At 46.6% G+C, this 22,323-nt stretch overlaps 2 protein-coding genes across 4 annotated transcripts in view; both read right to left on the bottom strand.

Moving 5' to 3' along the window:
• LOC306797396 (uncharacterized protein) overlaps nt 1-22,323 on the bottom strand; it is a 252,933-nt gene that overhangs the window by 184,318 nt on the left and 46,292 nt on the right. The gene's annotated exons all lie outside the window — the stretch shown is intronic.
• The window catches only part of LOC306797401 (uncharacterized protein), a 31,680-nt gene that overhangs the window by 8,388 nt on the left and 969 nt on the right, over nt 1-22,323 (bottom strand). The window contains exons 2-5 of the mRNA XM_079296749.1: nt 20,815-20,896; nt 20,607-20,741; nt 12,694-12,804; nt 8,491-8,601 (exon numbers count right to left, since the gene is read on the bottom strand). Coding sequence (XP_079152875.1) covers nt 8,491-8,601; nt 12,694-12,804; nt 20,607-20,741; nt 20,815-20,882 — 425 coding nt within the window. The 5' untranslated portion in view covers nt 20,883-20,896. The remainder of the gene's footprint in view (nt 1-8,490; nt 8,602-12,693; nt 12,805-20,606; nt 20,742-20,814; nt 20,897-22,323) is intronic.

Here is a 22,323-nt window from a genome sequence, read left to right as displayed (position 1 = left end):
CCCCGGGCGCTCCTACCAGTCGCGTCGGTTATGGCAGCTTCCCTCTTATGGATCCGTGCTCTTGGTAAATGCCAGGTTAGGTTTTAACGGCTAGGATTACTTCTTGCTAAAACCGTAAGGGATTGTTAAGTGGATTCTGTCACTAGGATAACCTTTCAGAACTCAGTTGTTAGACATACAATAGCTTTAACTTTTTACTGTCACGAGGAACTCATTACTACTTCGGCAAATTAATGCACTTGAGGATTTCACTTTAAATGCAGATTAGATATTTATTGCAGGTTATATTAGTTAGTTTTGCAAGGGTTACAGCTACAGCTCTCATAAAATGTCACTACACATGATTAGTCAATTTAATTATCTTCTTCGATTATACTCATTAGTTTTAGTCGCCGAGACGGCTCGGTTGGAGCTGGATGTCCAATGGTGCAATGAAAAGAGTTCTTTTGGAGTTGTTAGGAGCGATGGGCCGGCCGGACCCTCGATCCTCCCGCTCTGCAACGGAGTTCGTCCAACAGTCCACAAAACTCAGTACAAAGTCTTTCTCGGGCTGCTGCATCTTCTCTGTTGTCCAGATGTTAAGAGTCGAGCAGTGGGGAGAGGAAAACCTCCGTCTTTAAATCTTCTTGTCCACGAACAGCGGTGTTCTTTCCGTGAACAGAGACGAAGTCCTCAATACATCAGTTGCAATCGTCCGTATCTTCTCATCTGGTGCATTTGGACAGCACGCGTGTTGAAATCCCAGCTTGCAGCAAGCAAACCACTTCTTTTATTCATCATTTGGGCTGTTAGCCCCCCTCCTGCTCAATACATGCTCTCATCCCCCCCACCCTCTGGAAAGGATGTTGGGTTCGAACATGTCCATATAAGTCCAGGCTTCCTGCCTCTGACTCGAACATGTCCATATAAGTCCAGGCTTCCTGCCTCTGACTCATCTCTTGCAACAGTCTTCTCCTAATTTCTGCAAGTCATCCTGACAAGCACTTTTCTTACATCGCAGCTCCGGTCACACAGAACATTTGTTAATCAGTTTTTACATTTGTTAAATCGGTTTGGTTAGTACACATTTGCTTATAAAATGATTATTGATCTCATCCTTCATCATTATTGTGCTTTGTGTCTTTTCTTCTCAACCATCATTATTTCCCCATCCCTTGAAGCCAACACCCTGCTTACTTCCTCTTTCTCCGTACTTTCTACACTCAGACTGCACTATACTCAGATACACTTAAACACTTATTATCAGGTTTACATTTGTTAAATCACTCTATGTATTAAACATTCGTTACATATTGATTAAACATTTTGTTATATAATGATCATACACTTTATCTTTCGATTACACTCTAACTATTGATTTCTGAGTATATGCTTTATGCTTTTTATATCCTGACCTTCCCCTGATCGTGTATGCATGTTTTCGAGGCAGCTCTGTGGGCTCAACTTTTCTTGACATCCCCTTCTTGAGGTCACAGGCTGCCTCGCCTTAGCTAGTAGGAATCTCACAGGAAGTTTTCGTCGGCCAGGGCAGTGATGACGAGCACGTCGTCCTCTGGTGAAGACGGTCCTGATGCCTGCTCCCAGCTGTCGATCACCACTCGGTGATGAAGGTTAACCTTGTTAACTTCTCCACACGGCATGTACCGCATATGCATGCATCCATAACCTTCACCGGTTTATGGCGCATGCGGTTAAACTCTTTTCTTTTTCCTGTGACCCGGAGTGGTTTCTGGTCTCCGGGTCCCTGCCATGCAACGGCTAGGGTGGTCGGCAGCAGGCAGACCACACAGTCATTCTTAATTTCTCTCCATTGCAACACTTCTTTTTTTCTCCGGAGAGAAATCACTTCTTGCATAACCCAACTTCCTCAGGGCTCTTCCTGCCCAGAGCCCCGTAGTGCTCCTTCTCATGTTAACCACCCCTTTGACATTGGCCACTCTGACGTAGGGTGGTAAATCTTGTATGTTGGTGGCCATTCTTGAGTTCCTGGTTTTCTCCTAATGCGGAACCGGCTTCAGCTGCCCCACTCCTTGGATTCCTCTTTTCTTAATGGTGAGTCCTCCCCTCCCTTTGTCCTCTCCTTCCTGCGTTGTATCGACCACACAACTCACAGTTTTTTTAGGATTCTGCGGACTTCTTTTTCAGGAATCCAGAGTCGCTGCTTTTCCAGTTCCCTTTGCGTTGGAACGGTGACTGCAAATCCTAGTGCGCCATGCACTGCCTGCACCACCTCCTCCACGCTCTCTTCTGGGACTACCCTTCCTTTGGGCAATTCTTCCCACTTCTCGATCCCAACAAAGACAATTTGTGTCATCTGGACGAAACGATCCACTTCTTCGTTTCCTTGCCAGTGAATTTCTTCTCGCGTGTGGGCCCTCTGGTGCACCACTTCGAGCTCCAGCGCCGTCCTCCTCCTGGTCCGCGCTGCCGTCTGCTGCCGGGTCCTGGGTCGATGTCGCTGGCACGTCCTGCTGAGTCGTCGTCGTCTGCGGGCTGCCTTCGTCGCCATCGGGTCCTCTCTGCCGTCCGGTGGCGATTCCTTCATCTGGGCCGCTGGCTCGTCCCGCTGGGTCGCCTCCGTCTGCCGGCCGGTCCCTGGAACATCTGGTCCGTTCTGCTGCACTTGCATCTTGGACTTTGTCTTTGTCTTTGTTGTCTCGAGTCGCCTTCCTCCCAAAGCCTCTCGTCGCGCGTTGAGGAAGGGATGGGATCAGGCTCTGGCCCCTCTACAGGTCGGGCGAGTCTGGTCGATGCTCCCCGTCGCCTGCGGCTTCTCCTGTGCTGGCTTGTAAATACCACACACAGCTTCGATGCGTGGATGTCTCGCCATCGGACTTCTTCGTGGCTTGGGCAGCCTTACTTTCTACCCAACGCCTCACCTCAGGTCTTTTCGTACACGAACGACAGCCTCTCTCGGCTGCCGGGGTTCTTCTTTTGGACTCAACGTACTCCTTTTCCGTCGAGCCCCACGTTGGGCGCCACATGTTAGATCCTGGGTACTTCTGGCCCGATACGGGGCTAATTACTGACTCAGCTCTCTATTAAAAGATTCTCGAGCTGGTGTTCTGGCGAGGGAACTCGCCTGGCTCCGCTAACTGCCTTTACTCCCGACGTCTACCCTGCTTCCTCCGGTCTGAGTGCACTCGGTCGAGGGGCCACCCTGACCCCGGGCGCTCCTACCAGTCGCGTCGGTTATGGCAGCTTCCCTCTTATGGATCCGTGCTCTTGGTAAATGCCAGGTTAGGTTTTAACGGCTAGGATTACTTCTTGCTAAAACCGTAAGGGATTGTTAAGTGGATTCTGTCACTAGGATAACCTTTCAGAACTCAGTTGTTAGACATACAATAGCTTTAACTTTTTACTGTCACGAGGAACTCATTACTACTTCGGCAAATTAATGCACTTGAGGATTTCACTTTAAATGCAGATTAGATATTTATTGCAGGTTATATTAGTTAGTTTTGCAAGGGTTACAGCTACAGCTCTCATAAAATGTCACTACACATGATTAGTCAATTTAATTATCTTCTTCGATTATACTCATTAGTTTTAGTCGCCGAGACGGCTCGGTTGGAGCTGGATGTCCAATGGTGCAATGAAAAGAGTTCTTTTGGAGTTGTTAGGAGCGATGGGCCGGCCGGACCCTCGATCCTCCCGCTCTGCAACGGAGTTCGTCCAACAGTCCACAAAACTCAGTACAAAGTCTTTCTCGGGCTGCTGCATCTTCTCTGTTGTCCAGATGTTAAGAGTCGAGCAGTGGGGAGAGGAAAACCTCCGTCTTTAAATCTTCTTGTCCACGAACAGCGGTGTTCTTTCCGTGAACAGAGACGAAGTCCTCAATACATCAGTTGCAATCGTCCGTATCTTCTCATCTGGTGCATTTGGACAGCACGCGTGTTGAAATCCCAGCTTGCAGCAAGCAAACCACTTCTTTTATTCATCATTTGGGCTGTTAGCCCCCCTCCTGCTCAATACATGCTCTCATCCCCCCCACCCTCTGGAAAGGATGTTGGGTTCGAACATGTCCATATAAGTCCAGGCTTCCTGCCTCTGACTCGAACATGTCCATATAAGTCCAGGCTTCCTGCCTCTGACTCATCTCTTGCAACAGTCTTCTCCTAATTTCTGCAAGTCATCCTGACAAGCACTTTTCTTACATCGCAGCTCCGGTCACACAGAACATTTGTTAATCAGTTTTTACATTTGTTAAATCGGTTTGGTTAGTACACATTTGCTTATAAAATGATTATTGATCTCATCCTTCATCATTATTGTGCTTTGTGTCTTTTCTTCTCAACCATCATTATTTCCCCATCCCTTGAAGCCAACACCCTGCTTACTTCCTCTTTCTCCGTACTTTCTACACTCAGACTGCACTATACTCAGATACACTTAAACACTTATTATCAGGTTTACATTTGTTAAATCACTCTATGTATTAAACATTCGTTACATATTGATTAAACATTTTGTTATATAATGATCATATACTTTATCTTTCGATTACACTCTAACTATTGATTTCTGAGTATATGCTTTATGCTTTTTATATCCTGACCTTCCCCTGATCGTGTATGCATGTTTTCGAGGCAGCTCTGTGGGCTCAACTTTTCTTGACAACATGAAAGTGAGAAAATGTAGTATTTAAACTAAAAATGAGAATTCTAAAGCACACAGCATACCTTAAATGACACAAATGAATGAGAGACAATAGTTTGATTAGAATAACAACATTTATATCCTCTGACAGGCATTCAGTAGGATCCAGCTCGTGCACACATTGCGTTCCCTTTTAGTGCAAATTTTAACAAAACGAGTTGGCAACTAACTCTTCAAACATAAATCATCAAAAACAATTTCACATTTAAACAGGTTTATAAAACAACATTCACATAACAAGAGCTTTTTTTGTGTGTTGGACTGACACACTCACACAGACTTGTCCCTTGAGAGGCTCGCAAGAGAGAATAGCTCGTGGCAACCTGAACAAGTTGTAATGAAAGAAGAAGTTTGTGCTTTACTGTCCACGGGAACTCAAGTGAACTGTAGTGCCAGCTTAGCGTTTCATTTCTTCAAGCTCCGCATCTATCTGCTTTTCAATCTCCGGCAGAGATGCCTTCTTCTCTTTTGCAGTTCGGCGGAAGCTGTTAGATTTGGTGATGAAGGTCAGTTGGTTTGTAGCTTCTGCTTTCTCAGCATATTCATCTGCTGATCTCTCGAGTGCGCGAATATCCGTCTCCATTCTTGCCCTCTTCTTTTTTAAGTCATCCAGCTCATCAAATTGTGCCGCGATCTGGCTATCGGGCAACATCCGGCGAAATATCAGGCTGGCATCTTCTGATGATTTAAATGAAAAGTGGGAATTGGCAACCTTCAGTGCCCACATTACCTCCGCAGTAAGGACGTCATTTTTTGTTCCAGCGCCATCCGTTATCGCCGCCTGCTTGTTTGCGGAAACGTCATGGGCGGGAGCTCTGATGTCGGCTCCCCCCCATGTTAGAAATATCGACGTTTTGCCTCCACACAACCTGCATTTGGCTCGTCCCGGGTCTTTGTCGGGTGTAACCCATGTCTTGTATTTGTCCATGTGTAGCCAAGCATTTTTGAATCGACACTTCCCCGGCACAGTCAATGATACCGACCGTTCGCGAACCGAGCTAATGTTGCTATCGCAGTAGCTCAGGGAAGCGGTCGGCATGTCACCTGTTAAGGTGCGTTCACTGGCAGCGCGAATAATTCGCACTGCGAGTTTGAGAGCGTATGCCTGGTTATATCTTTCTTTTAAAAGCATATTAATTATTTCAAACTCAGCGTAAATGTACGACATGAACATATGAATGTAAAAAAATTCCATGACTTTTCCAAAACTTTTGGGATTTTATTTTTTTCCATGACTTATCCAGGCCTGGAAATAACCATTTTAAAATTCCATGACTTTTCCAGGTTTTTCATGACCGTACGAACCCTGGGTCTGACATGGTGTGCTACAAAGACTTGGGCCTACAGGCCTGCAGGGCCTGCAGAGCAGTCAAAAGCCTGATTTGAGTTTCAGATTGACACCAACCCCGGTAACGTTCAATCACACCTGGGTGTGACTTTTCATCCAGGCTCAACGCTGGGATCTAATTGGACGAGGGCCCCAGGACTTCCTGTGGTGCAACTCTGTCCCTGAAACCATCAAACTCTGCTTCACCCTCAGCTCTCGGCCATTCCACGCAGTTCACTTCACTTGCGAGGAGGCACAGAAACATAGCGCTGCTGTTTGTAAAAAGAACATCCGAGGTCACGGTCTTAAATTCACTGGACGACAATGGACTCTGTTCTTGGATCCTGAAGAAGAGAAGTGGACAACTTACCTGCAGAAAGAAGAAAACACATCCTTCAGAGAAAGAGAAGAACAAATTCTCTTTCCAATCAAGTGCTTACAAGGAAGCAGAATACGCTTCCTCTCTGAGAAAACCCTCTCCGCCAACACACAGGTTCATCCACACAGCTTGGAGCTGATCAGCTTGAGTCGAACCAAGAAGCTCAGAAGGACCACGTCCACCATGAAGAAGTCATCTCACAGTAAGAGGCTGAGCTTAGTGTCTGGGCTGAGTGAGGTCATTGTGTTCTGTGATCTAGTTGGTGTTTTGTTTAAGTTACTCTGTTGTTATAACTGTGACTTCATCATTGAAGAAGAAGTGGAGAGCAGGGTCGTCCTTCAGTCAGAGGATCGGCGGTTCGATCCCCGGCTCCGCTCGTCCATGTCGATGTGTCCTTGAGCACTTAGCCCGTCATCAGAGTGTGAATGATGACAAGTAGTGTGAAAGTGCTTTGAGTGGTCGGAAAGACGAGGACCACATCCACACTAGTCCAGTTTTGCTACGTTCACACTGAGCAGCCACACCACGCCGGAGTTTTGGAGCAGCCTAAACGGAGGAACCTGAAAACTCCGCCGAGGTTGGAGGTATTTGAAAACTCCGGGGTTTTGGTTGAGTGTAGACGTCGGATACGGATGTCTGTTAGAAAAAAATGAGCCCACAGCCGTGCTCGCTACTGGATTGGTTATTACCAGCCATGACGTCTCCGTCCCTGATTCGTCACACTCGCTATCACGTGACCCGTACCCGGAAGAAAACAAACAGCCGGCGACCAGCAGCGATTCATTTCAACACGGATAACGAATGGCAAGCCTTGCTTGCTGTGTTGTCTGTACTAGCAGCTATTGAGGAGTTAAATGTGTCATTTTACAATGCTGCTAATGCCTACAGGCGGAGGAGGCGAGCTGTTCTTCGAATGATGAGCGACAATTCCCGAGTCCAGAGACGCTATCAGGCCCGGTTTTGTGCAAGCTGTATTACCTGTTGCGTACGAGCAGCTGTTGTGCAGTAAAAAGTCTGCATTTATGTGGAGGAAGCAGCTGTTATTCCAGCTGCTTGACCATCGGCGATCAGCCCCCACGGAGCGGCTGTCTGAAGCTACAGTTAGCAATAAATGCTATTCAGAGCTACAGCTACAAACAGACAACACAGAGGAGACGAGTGAGAGACGAGTGAGAGACGCTGATTCATTTTACTTCTTCCGGTTGGTAGCCTTGAGAGACCTTAGTCTGTAAGTATTTCTTCATGGAGCATGAAAATATGTACGAAGATATATTATATTCGCCAATTAGCGGTTAGCATTTCCCCATTGGCGGTAATGTTAAAATTAGCTTAGAAGCTAGCGAGTCGGACCTGTTGCATGATGTTGTGCCCTAAAAGATGGAGCAAATGCCCTAAAGAATTGATGGAGGGTGAAGATGATGTCCCTGTTTCTCTGCTGGGTGACCAGCTTATCCCCTGATGCCGTATCTCATGAAGGAATACCCGATGGAGCTAACGCTACATTCATCAGCCCCACGGCAACAACACATGGAAGCGAGTGATAGACGTGTGTTGACCACATTTATGGACCATAATCGAGTAAACGTTTCCGTGTAAGTGTTGATTTTAAAGTAAAGTTGATGTGAGCGAGAGAGAGAGAGAGAGAGAGAGAGCCGCAGTGCTGTAACTACATCTGAAAAATAAAACTTTCCACGAACTTTGTCTGTTTGAGTTTATAGAGGAAGATCTTAAGTATCAAATACAACCTTTCATTGTTAAAGACTGCTTTATTACTCTGTCATATTTTTTTTAACTGAGCAAGCAATCCACTTCCTGTTTACACCGTCACGCGCATGCCCAGTGTACGTTAATGGCCACGTGCTGTCCGTCTTCGAAGGCTGCCGTGTGGATGCAGATCAACTTGAGAATAATGCTGAAAATTCCCGTGTGGACGGAGATCGTTTCTATTTGACAACTCTGCATCCAACGAGACACGGACTAGTGTGGATATGGCCTAGAAAAGAGCTATACAAGTACAGACCATTTACCATTTACACACACACACACACACTCACACATTATATTAAATCAGGTGAGAATAGAGGCGTTCATGAACGCTCCACTGGTTCCCTGGATCATTCATTACCTGGACGTTTGGCCACTCTTTCTGAAATACAGCGGCAGATCCTTGGACCAGTCACTCTTCATGGACACACAGCTGGGTTCAGGTTCATCTGAGTCCAGTTCCGTGAGGTTCCTGTCAGACAGAGAGGAAGACCACCAGAGAAGGAGATCCACTTATTAAATCTTCAGCTCCAGAAGCTGCTGAAGACTAGAAGCTATCAACAAGAAGATAAAAGTCTGAAGCTCTTGTTGGGGTCTGCAGGGTTCATACACATTTGGACCAATGGATTTCCATGACTTTTCCATGACTTTAAGCCAAATTTCCATGACCAAACATTTTGTGAAATCTCGGTGTATACATGAAAGTGAGAAAATGTAGTATTTAAACTAAAAATGAGAATTCTAAAGCACACAGCATACCTTAAATGACACAAATGAATGAGAGACAATAGTTTGATTAGAATAACAACATTTATATCCTCTGACAGGCATTCAGTAGGATCCAGCTCGTGCACACATTGCGTTCCCTTTTAGTGCAAATTTTAACAAAACGAGTTGGCAACTAACTCTTCAAACATAAATCATCAAAAACAATTTCACATTTAAACAGGTTTATAAAACAACATTCACATAACAAGAGCTTTTTTTGTGTGTTGGACTGACACACTCACACAGACTTGTCCCTTGAGAGGCTCGCAAGAGAGAATAGCTCGTGGCAACCTGAACAAGTTGTAATGAAAGAAGAAGTTTGTGCTTTACTGTCCACGGGAACTCAAGTGAACTGTAGTGCCAGCTTAGCGTTTCATTTCTTCAAGCTCCGCATCTATCTGCTTTTCAATCTCCGGCAGAGATGCCTTCTTCTCTTTTGCAGTTCGGCGGAAGCTGTTAGATTTGGTGATGAAGGTCAGTTGGTTTGTAGCTTCTGCTTTCTCAGAATATTCATCTGCTGATCTCTCGAGTGCGCGAATATCCGTCTCCATTCTTGCCCTCTTCTTTTTTAAGTCATCCAGCTCATCAAATTGTGCCGCGATCTGGCTATCGGGCAACATCCGGCGAAATATCAGGCTGGCATCTTCTGATGATTTAAATGAAAAGTGGGAATTGGCAACCTTCAGTGCCCACATTACCTCCGCAGTAAGGACGTCATTTTTTGTTCCAGCGCCATCCGTTATCGCCGCCTGCTTGTTTGCGGAAACGTCATGGGCGGGAGCTCTGATGTCGCTCCCGCCCATGTTAGAAATATCGACGTTTTGCCTCCACACAACCTGCATTTGGCTCGTCCCGGGTCTTTGTCGGGTGTAACCCATGTCTTGTATTTGTCCATGTGTAGCCAAGCATTTTTGAATCGACACTTCCCCGGCACAGTCAATGATACCGACCGTTCGCGAACCGAGCTAATGTTGCTATCGCAGTAGCTCAGGGAAGCGGTCGGCATGTCACCTGTTAAGGTGCGTTCACTGGCAGCGCGAATAATTCGCACTGCGAGTTTGAGAGCGTATGCCTGGTTATATCTTTCTTTTAAAAGCATATTAATTATTTCAAACTCAGCGTAAATGTACGACATGAACATATGAATGTAAAAAAATTCCATGACTTTTCCAAAACTTTTGGGATTTTATTTTTTTCCATGACTTATCCAGGCCTGGAAATAACCATTTTAAAATTCCATGACTTTTCCAGGTTTTTCATGACCGTACGAACCCTGGGTCTGACATGGTGTGCTACAAAGACTTGGGCCTACAGGCCTGCAGGGCCTGCAGAGCAGTCAAAAGCCTGATTTGAGTTTCAGATTGACACCAACCCCGGTAACGTTCAATCACACCTGGGTGTGACTTTTCATCCAGGCTCAACGCTGGGATCTAATTGGACGAGGGCCCCAGGACTTCCTGTGGTGCAACTCTGTCCCTGAAACCATCAAACTCTGCTTCACCCTCAGCTCTCGGCCATTCCACGCAGTTCACTTCACTTGCGAGGAGGCACAGAAACATAGCGCTGCTGTTTGTAAAAAGAACATCCGAGGTCACGGTCTTAAATTCACTGGACGACAATGGACTCTGTTCTTGGATCCTGAAGAAGAGAAGTGGACAACTTACCTGCAGAAAGAAGAAAACACATCCTTCAGAGAAAGAGAAGAACAAATTCTCTTTCCAATCAAGTGCTTACAAGGAAGCAGAATACGCTTCCTCTCTGAGAAAACCCTCTCCGCCAACACACAGGTTCATCCACACAGCTTGGAGCTGATCAGCTTGAGTCGAACCAAGAAGCTCAGAAGGACCACGTCCACCATGAAGAAGTCATCTCACAGTAAGAGGCTGAGCTTAGTGTCTGGGCTGAGTGAGGTCATTGTGTTCTGTGATCTAGTTGGTGTTTTGTTTAAGTTACTCTGTTGTTATAACTGTGACTTCATCATTGAAGAAGAAGTGGAGAGCAGGGTCGTCCTTCAGTCAGAGGATCGGCGGTTCGATCCCCGGCTCCGCTCGTCCATGTCGATGTGTCCTTGAGCACTTAGCCCGTCATCAGAGTGTGAATGATGACAAGTAGTGTGAAAGTGCTTTGAGTGGTCGGAAAGACGAGGACCACATCCACACTAGTCCAGTTTTGCTACGTTCACACTGAGCAGCCACACCACGCCGGAGTTTTGGAGCAGCCTAAACGGAGGAACCTGAAAACTCCGCCGAGGTTGGAGGTATTTGAAAACTCCGGGGTTTTGGTTGAGTGTAGACGTCGGATACGGATGTCTGTTAGAAAAAAATGAGCCCACAGCCGTGCTCGCTACTGGATTGGTTATTACCAGCCATGACGTCTCCGTCCCTGATTCGTCACACTCGCTATCACGTGACCCGTACCCGGAAGAAAACAAACAGCCGGCGACCAGCAGCGATTCATTTCAACACGGATAACGAATGGCAAGCCTTGCTTGCTGTGTTGTCTGTACTAGCAGCTATTGAGGAGTTAAATGTGTCATTTTACAATGCTGCTAATGCCTACAGGCGGAGGAGGCGAGCTGTTCTTCGAACGATGAGCGACAATTCCCGAGTCCAGAGACGTATCAGCCCCGGTTTTGTGCACGCTGTATTACCTGTTGCGTACGAGCAGCTGTTGTGCAGTAAAAAGTCTGCATTTATGTGGAGGAAGCAGCTGTTATTCCAGCTGCTTGACCATCGGCGATCAGCCCCCACGGAGCGGCTGTCTGAAGCTACAGTTAGCAATAAATGCTATTCAGAGCTACAGCTACAAACAGACAACACAGAGGAGACGAGTGAGAGACGAGTGAGAGACGCTGATTCATTTTACTTCTTCCGGTTGGTAGCCTTGAGAGACCTTAGTCTGTAAGTATTTCTTCATGGAGCATGAAAATATGTACGAAGATATATTATATTCGCCAATTAGCGGTTAGCATTTCCCCATTGGCGGTAATGTTAAAATTAGCTTAGAAGCTAGCGAGTCGGACCTGTTGCATGATGTTGTGCCCTAAAAGATGGAGCAAATGCCCTAAAGAATTGATGGAGGGTGAAGATGATGTCCCTGTTTCTCTGCTGGGTGACCAGCTTATCCCCTGATGCCGTATCTCATGAAGGAATACCCCGATGGAGCTAACGCTACATTCATCAGCCCCACGGCAACAACACATGGAAGCGAGTGATAGACGTGTGTTGACCACATTTATGGACCATAATCGAGTAAACGTTTCCGTGTAAGTGTTGATTTTAAAGTAAAGTTGATGTGAGCGAGAGAGAGAGAGAGAGAGAGCCGCAGTGCTGTAACTACATCTGAAAAATAAAACTTTCCACGAACTTTGTCTGTTTGAGTTTATAGAGGAAGATCTTAAGTATCAAATACAACCTTTCATTGTTAAAGACTGCTTAATTACTCTGTCATATTTTTTTTAACTGAGCAAGCAATCCACTTCCTGTTTACACCGTCACGCGCATGCCCAGTGTACGTTAATGGCCACGTGTTGTCCGCCTTCGAAGGCTGCCGTGTGGATGCAGATCAACTTGAGAATAATGCTGAAAATTCCCGTGTGGACGGAGATCGTTTCTATTTGACAACTCTGCATCCAACGAGACACGGACTAGTGTGGATATGGCCTAGAAAAGAGCTATACAAGTACAGACCATTTACCATTTACACACACACACACACACACTCACACATTATATTAAATCAGGTGAGAATAGAGGCGTTCATGAACGCTCCACTGGTTCCCTGGATCATTCATTACCTGGACGTTTGGCCACTCTTTCTGAAATACAGCGGCAGATCCTTGGACCAGTCACTCTTCATGGACACACAGCTGGGTTCAGGTTCATCTGAGTCCAGTTCCGTGAGGTTCCTGTCAGACAGAGAGGAAGACCACCAGAGAAGGAGATCCACTTATTAAATCTTCAGCTCCAGAAGCTGCTGAAGACTAGAAGCTATCAACAAGAAGATAAAAGTCTGAAGCTCTTGTTGGGATCTAAAGGAGCGTGTTTGGGTTATCAGCATTTAAGAAACTGAATTCTTGACATCAATAGAATTATTGATGTAAGTAACAATTATTAATGATTATTAATATAAACGGGGCACCACCCTGCGAACAGGGACCAATAACCAAACGATAAACTAAGTCTCATAATTAGTAGTCACTCATAATGTCAATAGTCTGCGTATGACTATACATTCAGTGACAGTGAAGGTTTTAAGTTCGAGCACAGGCTACTACATACAGTCTTATCAAATACATATGCACAAGTAATCACAGACGACTGCTCCTTAAAGTATAACAGACTTTATTAAATCAAAATAATAAATGATCAAATCAATTACTATTGCAACCAACAAACGTTATCATACAATTTTATATGCCTAAACTAAAGAATGAATAAAATGGATGAGAGTGTATGTCTGTGTGTGTGTGTGTGTGTGGGTCTGTGGGTGAAAAGGAGGGGGAGTCTTAAGAACTACAGCTAGAGACTACAAAGATGGCGGCGTCGAGTGACGCTGGCCAAAAGGGGAGGGGCCTTAAGAACTACAGCTAAAAACTACAAAGATGGCGGAGTCGAGTGACTCGGACAAAATGGCAGTTAGGCTGCTGTATGTAATCACGTGTGCCTGGGCAGCACGTGTGTTGTGAGGCGATCGTTTCAACGGGGTTCCCCAGGTGTAGAGCTAGGAGCTGTGTGTGTTACGTGAGAGGAGGAAAGAGAAAAATGTGGGGGCTCATGAATCAAACTTCTGCGCGCGGTCCGCATTGTAGTGAGCCTGAGTTTGCTGGTTCTATCACGCATAAGTATACCGCTGTCGTCTTTGAACTGCCGGTAACATATGCCGTGATAAGCCACGGCCCTCAGCTCACTCACAGAGTCGAGTTAATGAAAAGAGAACTTCCACACGGAGTGGAAGACAATGAATGAAAATAATCCCAAAGAAACAGTCATAGCAGTTAATACACGAATACAGCGGCGCTTCTCTGCGCCGTAATGATTGCGTAATACCTCAATATCACGCGACAGTAACTTAAACACACAAAAACACGGGAATATCAACATATAAATGAATGACCTGAATTAAATTTACGTTAATTTAAGCTAAGCTATGCCCAAATGCCAAGAATCTTACTTGTCGATGCTTCATTGCAACGTTGAAGTGTTCGTGAGCAAAGCGGTCCGTTTTCCTCATCGGGAAGGGGGACAGGGGGGGGAGCTTGCTTGCAGCGCGGCTGGTAGCGGGCGCTGTGTGTCGCACGGCTTTTGCTGGTGCGGCTTCGGTCCGTTGGCGTGGCTCTGGAGCAAACGCAGACGTGGTCTATCCTCGCTGCAGGGAGGATGACCTAACTTCGGCTGAGACGACGTGGTCCGTAGGTCTTGCCGGGAATCCTCGGTCACGAGAGGAGCGAGGCTTCGTCGGGCTCCTCTGTGCCGGTTTGTGCACAAAATAAAAAGAAAAGTGGAGAACGGATCGCTGATGCGGGTTCGTCTCGCGGGCTGAGTGGAGCCGTACTCAACGTGGAACACTGTCGTTTCGTCCAGCGAAATGGCTCGTGACCTGTCAGGGTTTGAGTAGGGGAGAAGGGCCGTTGCGTCCTCGTGGCCTCCGTCGTGCTGGAGGGGGGAGGAGAGGCCGATGTATCTTCATGCGTCCAGGACGAAGGTCCGGGTGAAGAGCGGTTGCGTGCTCCCTAACTCAACCGAGGTCGATTGGAAAAAAGCCTTGAAATGGGGGAAGGAGACAGTTTTATAGAACAGTGTCTGAACCACAGGGGGTCCCGGAGGCCTTTGGCTCTCGGCCAATGAGATTGCAGCGGTGTAGTCAGGTGACTTCAGGAACCATAGGTTTTTTTGGGGGGGGGGGGAATTCACACCCTAGTGTGACATTCCTTTGCTCTCCTCAAACTAAAAATCAGGATGAGACCCTTGCTTGAAAAGGTTAAGGCCTGATTTGTCTTTGTCCACAGCACATATTGAAGCCATATGGTCAGACCCCAACATCCCCCCTTTGTTCTGAAGAGCGAGGTGTTGGCTTCGGTCTTTAGAGCAAACCAAGGGCTGGCATGTGCATCCATGTGGTGGGGAAACCTGAAGAGGTGAGACAGTCCAAGTGTTCCTGAGACCAAAAGCAGTGGTTAAAACAGGCAGTGTTCATTGTTCATAGAGTTCAAGGTTCATAGTGGTCAAGTTCATGGTGTTCAAGTTCAGAGTTCATTGGCATCTGGGCAGATGACTAAGGTGGCATATGGGCAGATGACTTTAACTACTTCTACCTACATCTACTATCATACACAATTCAAATCATAGGTGAGCAAAACATTATTCCCAAATAATTCAATCGCTATTATGATGTTGTGATAATCTAGCATTGCGGCATAGTGTCAAAGAAAGTAACAACCCAAATAAAACAAAACACAAAACACAAAAGAGAGAGATGGAAAGAATAGAAAGACAAGAAGCAGGTGAGGGGCAAACAGTGGTTACAACTCCTAGACAGGACTGGAGTCCGTCGGCGGAGCAGTCGTAGGTTGGCTACGTGGTGTTATGAATAGGAGGGAATCCAGTTAGTCTGTCGCTTCTGGATCTATTAGTACATGATATGTGCGTCTATCTCTCTCTGATCGGTAGATTTAGAGCGAGTCCTGTGTCTAAGTTTTAGAATCTATCGATATTGGAGTTGCGTTGCCAAGACTATAGGCCAGAGGTACCTGTGAGGGTTGCATAACAGTAGTGGTAGCAGATTTACAGATTTCGTTAGCATGGCTAGTGTGACTAGCTAGGCTGGTCCTTCGCTGCTCCAGCTGTTGACAGCTGAGCCTTCTCGGATGAGGTCCTGGGTTAAATCTGACTGCTACGGCAGAGGTTATGTCCTCTTTGGTTACTTCTGGTAGAGTCTATAAAGCATGCAAAGGGTTCTCTATGAGAGTGGAGCATCAGTTTACAGTCACAATGAACGTCTCAGGTCATGCAACTGTTCTGGTTGAAGTTGGCTGTGTTAGCGGTTAGTGCATGTCTACAGGGTGAGTTGGAGCATGCAGTTAAACGTCAGTAGTCAATAGTAAGCTGCCATTCTGCCGGTTGGTTTCGGCACTGGCGAGATTAGAGTGTACTTCCTGTGAAGTGCATCTCTCTAAGTTTCTGTTGTCAGAGAGCCCACCCCCCTCGCGCTGTTCAAGTGGCGAGGGCAGATATCCCACGTTACCGTCAGCACTCAGGGAAACGTCGCGAACAGTTTCACTCTGGAGTGTGTCATGGCGGGCTGGTGATATCTCCCTCCCCCACCCTCCTAATTAGAGATGGAGACAGGTCCGGCGCACAGGTCAAGTTCAGTTACCTACGGCACTGGCGACTTGACAGGCCCGGGAGATGACTCGGCTGAAAGAAGGCGGTGGCTTCGTTGAACAAGCTGGAGGTAGATCATGCTGACAGAGCAGGAGAAGAAGGCTTAGTTGACGAAAGATCTTACGAGCTAGGGTGCTCAAAAGGGTGCTCGAAGGGCCTCTAAGGTTGTGGCACCCTAGAGGTGTATGCGAAAAGGTGGGGGAACACATGAGGCTTGTTTCTGACCCGGAGTCGGGTAGAGCAAGAGTGTTATGACCCCCCAGTAAGACTGAAGAATATGTATAGATATATACATAACGGGCATTGCCTTTGCGAACAAGGTCGCCCAAGAAGGTTGAAGAACGAGGTGCAAAATGGGAGTGGTCGTTTCCGGAAGTGTGCTGAGTTCTCTTCCCCCCCGCTACCACGTTGACTTGGCAGCAGGGGGAAAGGTCACTTGGCTTAGTCAGGTGGGCTGCGAGTCAGCGTTACCTGATGTGTTGCCCTTGAGGGCGTCTTTCACCCCCCTGGTTCCGTTGGTCTTTCGACCGCCAGGGTCGTTTGTTCCTCGGGGGTGACCAGGGCTCGCTAGGCCAAGGCCTCTCGTTGTCTTCCGACGCTAGGTCGGAGTCGCTCGACTGTTGGATGCCTAAGACTATGGCGGTGTCTTCGTACCGATTTGTCGGCCGTCCGCGTGTCTTCCATGCAAGTTGCGCGTACTTCCTAATCTCTGGCATGGTGAGGTTACTCGTTCTGCAGTGCATGGTAACATCGTATCTCACGTTGTCGTGGAGATTGTGCAGGAATAGCGACTTGAAGGCATGGTCTTCTTCTAGACCTGGGGCGTTACGTCCTTGGAAGTACGCAGATCTCAAGCGCCTGAAGTAGTCTCTCGGAGACTCTAGCCTTTCCTGGGAAATGGCAAAGGCGCCGAGGGTGGCAGAAGCTGGGTCGGTGTACAGGGAGTACTCCTCCCTAAGGGCGTGACAAAGGGATGAATAGCGGTCGCGGATGCTCGGCTGGAGCGTTTCAATGAAAGCGTGGACGCTTCGCGCAGTGGTTTTCCACACTAGCTTTAGCTTTTCGCGCGATGAGGGGCGCGATAGGTCGAGGAGGCAGCGATCGATCTCCCTTAGGTAGTCATCGATGCTCGAGTCGTGATTATCGGGATTGAAGCGCTCTACGTCTTTTGCCAGAGACTCAATCTGTCGAGTACGCAGGCCTCCAAGGTTGATGGGGCCTGAGCCGTCCGAGTCGTCTGAGTCTCCATACTCGCGATGGTGGTAACGACTATCATCCTCCCTCCCTGAGGGGGATGGGGTCAGTTCTTGTCGCGCGCGTGAACTGCGTGGAGGATTGCGGTCGCCTGAGGTGGTTTTGAAGCCACCTGGGCAGTCTAGGACCTGGTGTTGGTCCTCTCTCCTCCTGGTTGGGGATGTCGCTTTCAAGAAATGCAAGGTGGTTCGGGTCTCGGGGAATGAGGGAGCCGAGACCAAGAAATGACTGGGCTGAAAGGCTCGGTAGGGGGTAGCGGTACCTACCGGGGTTGCTGGAACACCTTGAAGCGCTTTCAGTTTGTCATCACTCTCTGATGCTTTAGAGAGTTCTAGGTTGACCTCTCTGAGGTCACTGCGCAGGCTACTATTTTCTGACTGTAGGGCTCTACAGTCACGTGACAACTCCTGAACCTCTGTTCGGAGTGTCCAGATCTCGCGTTGCTGCTCGTCGCTCTGTGCCCGGGTTCGGGCAGCTTGCAGCTGCATTTTCTGATGGTAGATGAGCAGTATTTCGCCGATTACGTCCTGAATCAGGCGTTCTCTGTTACCTGCTGGGTTATTTACATAAGCCACCAGCTGCTCTAATTGCTCGTCGCATAGGACAGCAGTGTATTTTGCAAAGTACTCTCTTTCCTTTGCTGTGAGTCCGAGGACATCAGCCACCGCATCTCGTAAGGCGGTGTCTTCTGGAGCTACAGCTCCAGGAATGGGGGATTTCTCGTCGCTCATTCTCTCTGATGAGCGCGACTCCCAATGGTTGTTAATTCCCTAGTGTTAGAACGGAAACTGTTAGTGTTTACGGTTCTCAGTGAAATGTCTAGTTCTGTAACTTAGGATTTCTACTGTTAGATGTTAATTACTGTTAGTGTTACGGTTCATGCAGGCGCACAGTGAAATGTCTAGCTCTGTGACTTACGTTTCTACTGTTGCTGCTCTGAGGTATCACTACTGCTTTGCAGCCAGAGGTGCGAAAATGCTAATGTGGTTTAGCACTTTGGGCCTGTGACAGCTGTGTATAACTTCTTTGGAGGGATTTAAGAAAGCAAGAAAGGTATTACAAATAAACGATCAAATCTACTACACAGCTGGCTGTTAGTTTAAGAAATGAAACAAATAATTAAACCTGGAAAGGAAACGAAATAAAATTTCGAGAAGAGAATTAAAGATTAAGATTAAAAATCTGGATTTAAAATCAAAAATTTAATTACAATAAGACAAGATTTTGAAGATCAAAGCCTACCTATTTTGGGAAATAAGTTTCAGGAATTTGGATCATTCAAAAGAAGAAAAAAAAAAAATATTTCGAAAAAAAAAAAAATTTTGGAAAATAAATTATTCAAAAATAATTATGGATTAATGTGCATATATACTGTAACAAAACTGGAATAACGTACCCTCACACGGGGCACCATTATGTTGGGATCTAAAGGAGCGTGTTTGGGTTATCAGCATTTAAGAAACTGAATTCTTGACATCAATAGAATTATTGATGTATGTAACAATTATTAATGATTATTAATAAAAACGGGGCACACAACGGTGTGCCCCGTTTTTATGTCTGTGTGTGTCTGTGTATGTCTGTGTGTGTATGTGTATGTGTGTGTGTGGGTCTGTGGGTGAACAGGAAGGAGAGTCTTACAGCTACTGCTAGAAACTACAAAGATGGCGGCGTCGAGTGACGCGGGCCAAAAGGGGAGGGGCCTTAAGAACTACAGCTAGAAACTACAAAGATGGCGGAGTCGAGTGACTCGGACCAAAATGGCAGTTAGGCTGCTGTATGTAATCACGTGTGCCGATGCAGCACGTGATGTGAGGCGATCGTTTCAATGGGGTTTCTCCCGGGGCAGCGAGAAGAAAGAGAGAGCAAAGGTGGGGGTCATGAATCAAGCTTCTGCGTGCGGTCCGCGTTGTAGTGATAATGGGGGTGTCTGGCGTAACGTACACACCGTGCCGTTGTCGGTAGAACTGCCAGCAGTTATGTACGATAGCCGAGATTCCACACTTCACTCACAGAGCTGATTTAATGAGGAGAGAATACTACACGAAGTGTAATAAAACAAATGAAAAGAAATCAAATGAATCCCAAGCAAACAGTCATAGTTGATACACACATACAGCGGAGCTTCTCTGGTCCGTAATGATTGCGCAATATCTCGATATCACGCGACAGTAACTTAAACACACAAAAACACGGGAATATCAACATATAAATGAATGGCCTGAATTAAACTTAAGTTAATTTAAGCTAAGCTATGCCCAAATGCCAAGAACCTTACTTGTAGATGCTTCGTTGCAACGTGGAAGTGTTCGTGGCAAAGCTGTCCTTTTTCTTCGAGAGGAAGGGGGGGGGGGCGGCTTCTCAGCGCGGCGTTTGAGCTGGCGCTGTTTCGGTCCGTCGTGGCGTGAGCTCGTTCTGGAGCGAAACGCAGACGTGATCAATCCTCGCTTCAGGGAGGATGACCTAACTTCGGTTGAGACGACGTGGTCCGTAGGTCTCCCGGTAATCATCGGTCAGGAGAGGTCTAGACGTCTTCCTGCCGGGGTGTGCGCAAAAAGGAAAAGGAGCAGGAAGCACTGAACGGATCGCTGAAGCAGATTCGTTATCGCGGGCTGTTTCATCCAGCGAAATGGCTTGTCAGGGTTTGATGAGGGTTCGAGGGGCTTCCTCGTGGTCTCCGTCGTGCTGGAGGGGGGAGGAGAGGCCGATGTATCTTCATGCGTCCAGGACGAAGGTCCGGGCGAAGAGCGGTTGCATGCTCCCTAACTCAACCGAGGTCGAAGGGAAAAAGCGGAGAAGTGTGAAACTGCAGACAGTTTTGTAGAACAGGGGTTGAACCACAGGGGTCCTGGGTTCTCTTGGCCTTCGGCCAATGAGATTGCCGCGGTTACCATGGTTATTTGGGGGGGGGGAATTCACACCTGAGTGTGAAATTCCTTTGCTCTCCTCAACTACAAATCAGGATGAAACCTTTGCTTGAAACAGTGAAGGCCTGATTCTCTTTGTCCACAGCACATGTTTAAGCCATATGGCCAGAGCCCAACAGTTGTCATCATCATTTTAAAATGCTCACCTTTCATCAACAGAGTGGCGTCCATCTTTGAACATAATAGGACGATCCATAGGCCGGTCACTCTTCATGGACATGAGTTTAGGTTTAAGTTTCGGTTCAGGTTCAGGTCCAGGTCCGTCTGGTCCCTGATGGGTCCTGGTCACATGTAGAAACAGAGTCAGTGGATGAAAGCCTTTGAGTCATGGACAGGTAGAGATGGTCATCTCACCTCTGAGCTTTGGTGTGGCTGGTTTTAGAGGGAGGGACTCCCTCCTCTCCGTCCTCACACTGATTCATAGCAGAGTCCACACCTTCACACAAACACAGCAACATTATTTCTCTTCATCATGACAAACACACACAGCTCATTCACCTCAACACTAAAGACACTCATGGGACAGTTTCCATGCTGTTGTCCCTCTGAGCTGCAGAGTCCTCTCTAAGAGATGACGTTCACAACGCTCTTTAGTCTGTTGGCTTGTTGGAAGACCAGAGGAAGACTCTTCATCTGGCTTTTTATTGGCCTCTTTGGGGATGACGTCACTTTTCACTTCTATTTGACTGACTTTGAAAAGCTCTTCAACGTTTGAAATGTTCCTCTGTTTCCACGTCTACTGCATCCAGTCAGAGCAGGAAGCAGCTCGTCCAATAATCCAGAATCAGTCATGTGACCTTGTTAGCTGCTGCTGAATTCACATCACTTTGTAGCTTCATGTGTCGAGGAACCAGTGAGAGCAGAGCTGAAAGCATCCGTCCAATCACTGACCAGCACATCAGCACTCGTTCCTCCTCTACATCATCTCTCCTGTATCAGCTGCTCTCTGTTTCCTATCAGTGTCGGCTGAATCCCTTTGGCTTCTTGTTGCTCTCACTAAAGACTGAAGTCAACAAACCTTTTGTTCATCGTGACTTCAGTTGTTTTCACAGTGAAAACTCAAAGCACACGAGGAAACATTCTCTCTGCTGCTCAGCTGCTCTTTCACTCAGAAAAGTCTGAAGAGAAAAGTTAAGAAAAGGTCGACTACAACCTGCTGATTAATGTGCACGCTTTGAAAAACAAATCTTTATAAAATGTTAAAAAGTCTGTCAGCCGAAGATTAAATTACAGTAAAATAAAATATATTCTACTGTAATAAAATACCATGAAATACAGATATTAGCTGTAAATACACAAACAATAGAGCAAAACTCAATTACAAATACATTTAGTTACTATTAGAAAACATGTAAAAGGTTTTAGAGAATACCGAATAAATACTACAGATTTAATTTAACTAGTTCATAGAATTATTCATTTTATCTCCAACATCTGTTAAAGTTTAGATTTCTGGAGATTAAACAAACTTCACTTTTCCTTCTTTTAAACCCCGTTAACAACGTGTCAAAAGACGTCATTTTAAACGCTCGTCCTATAAGTTTACAGTGTTTCACAAGTTAAATATTGTTCATCAACCTCCAACAGATGGAGCTGAGCTGTTTCTCCTCATGATCTCCCTTCAGAGTCCAGAAGTCAGTCAAACACAGCAGAGTCACATGACACGTAGCTGTCCTCACAGAGAACACTGAACACTTACGAAACTAATTACAACTACCAACAGTCATACCTTCAAGGACCTTAATGTATTGTCACATGATGTCAAATAACGACAAATAAAGGCTAAAATACAGCGGAATCCGCTCTGAAACAGCGGCAGCTTGCAACAGGAAGTGCCTCTACTAGCTGCCGCTGCCACGATGT

The sequence above is a fragment of the Melanostigma gelatinosum genome (genome assembly GCF_949748355.1).
Source record: "Melanostigma gelatinosum genome assembly, chromosome: 24".
NCBI classification, from domain to species: Eukaryota; Metazoa; Chordata; class Actinopteri; order Perciformes; family Zoarcidae; genus Melanostigma; species Melanostigma gelatinosum.
This window is presented reverse-complemented; position numbering and strand designations above follow the sequence as displayed.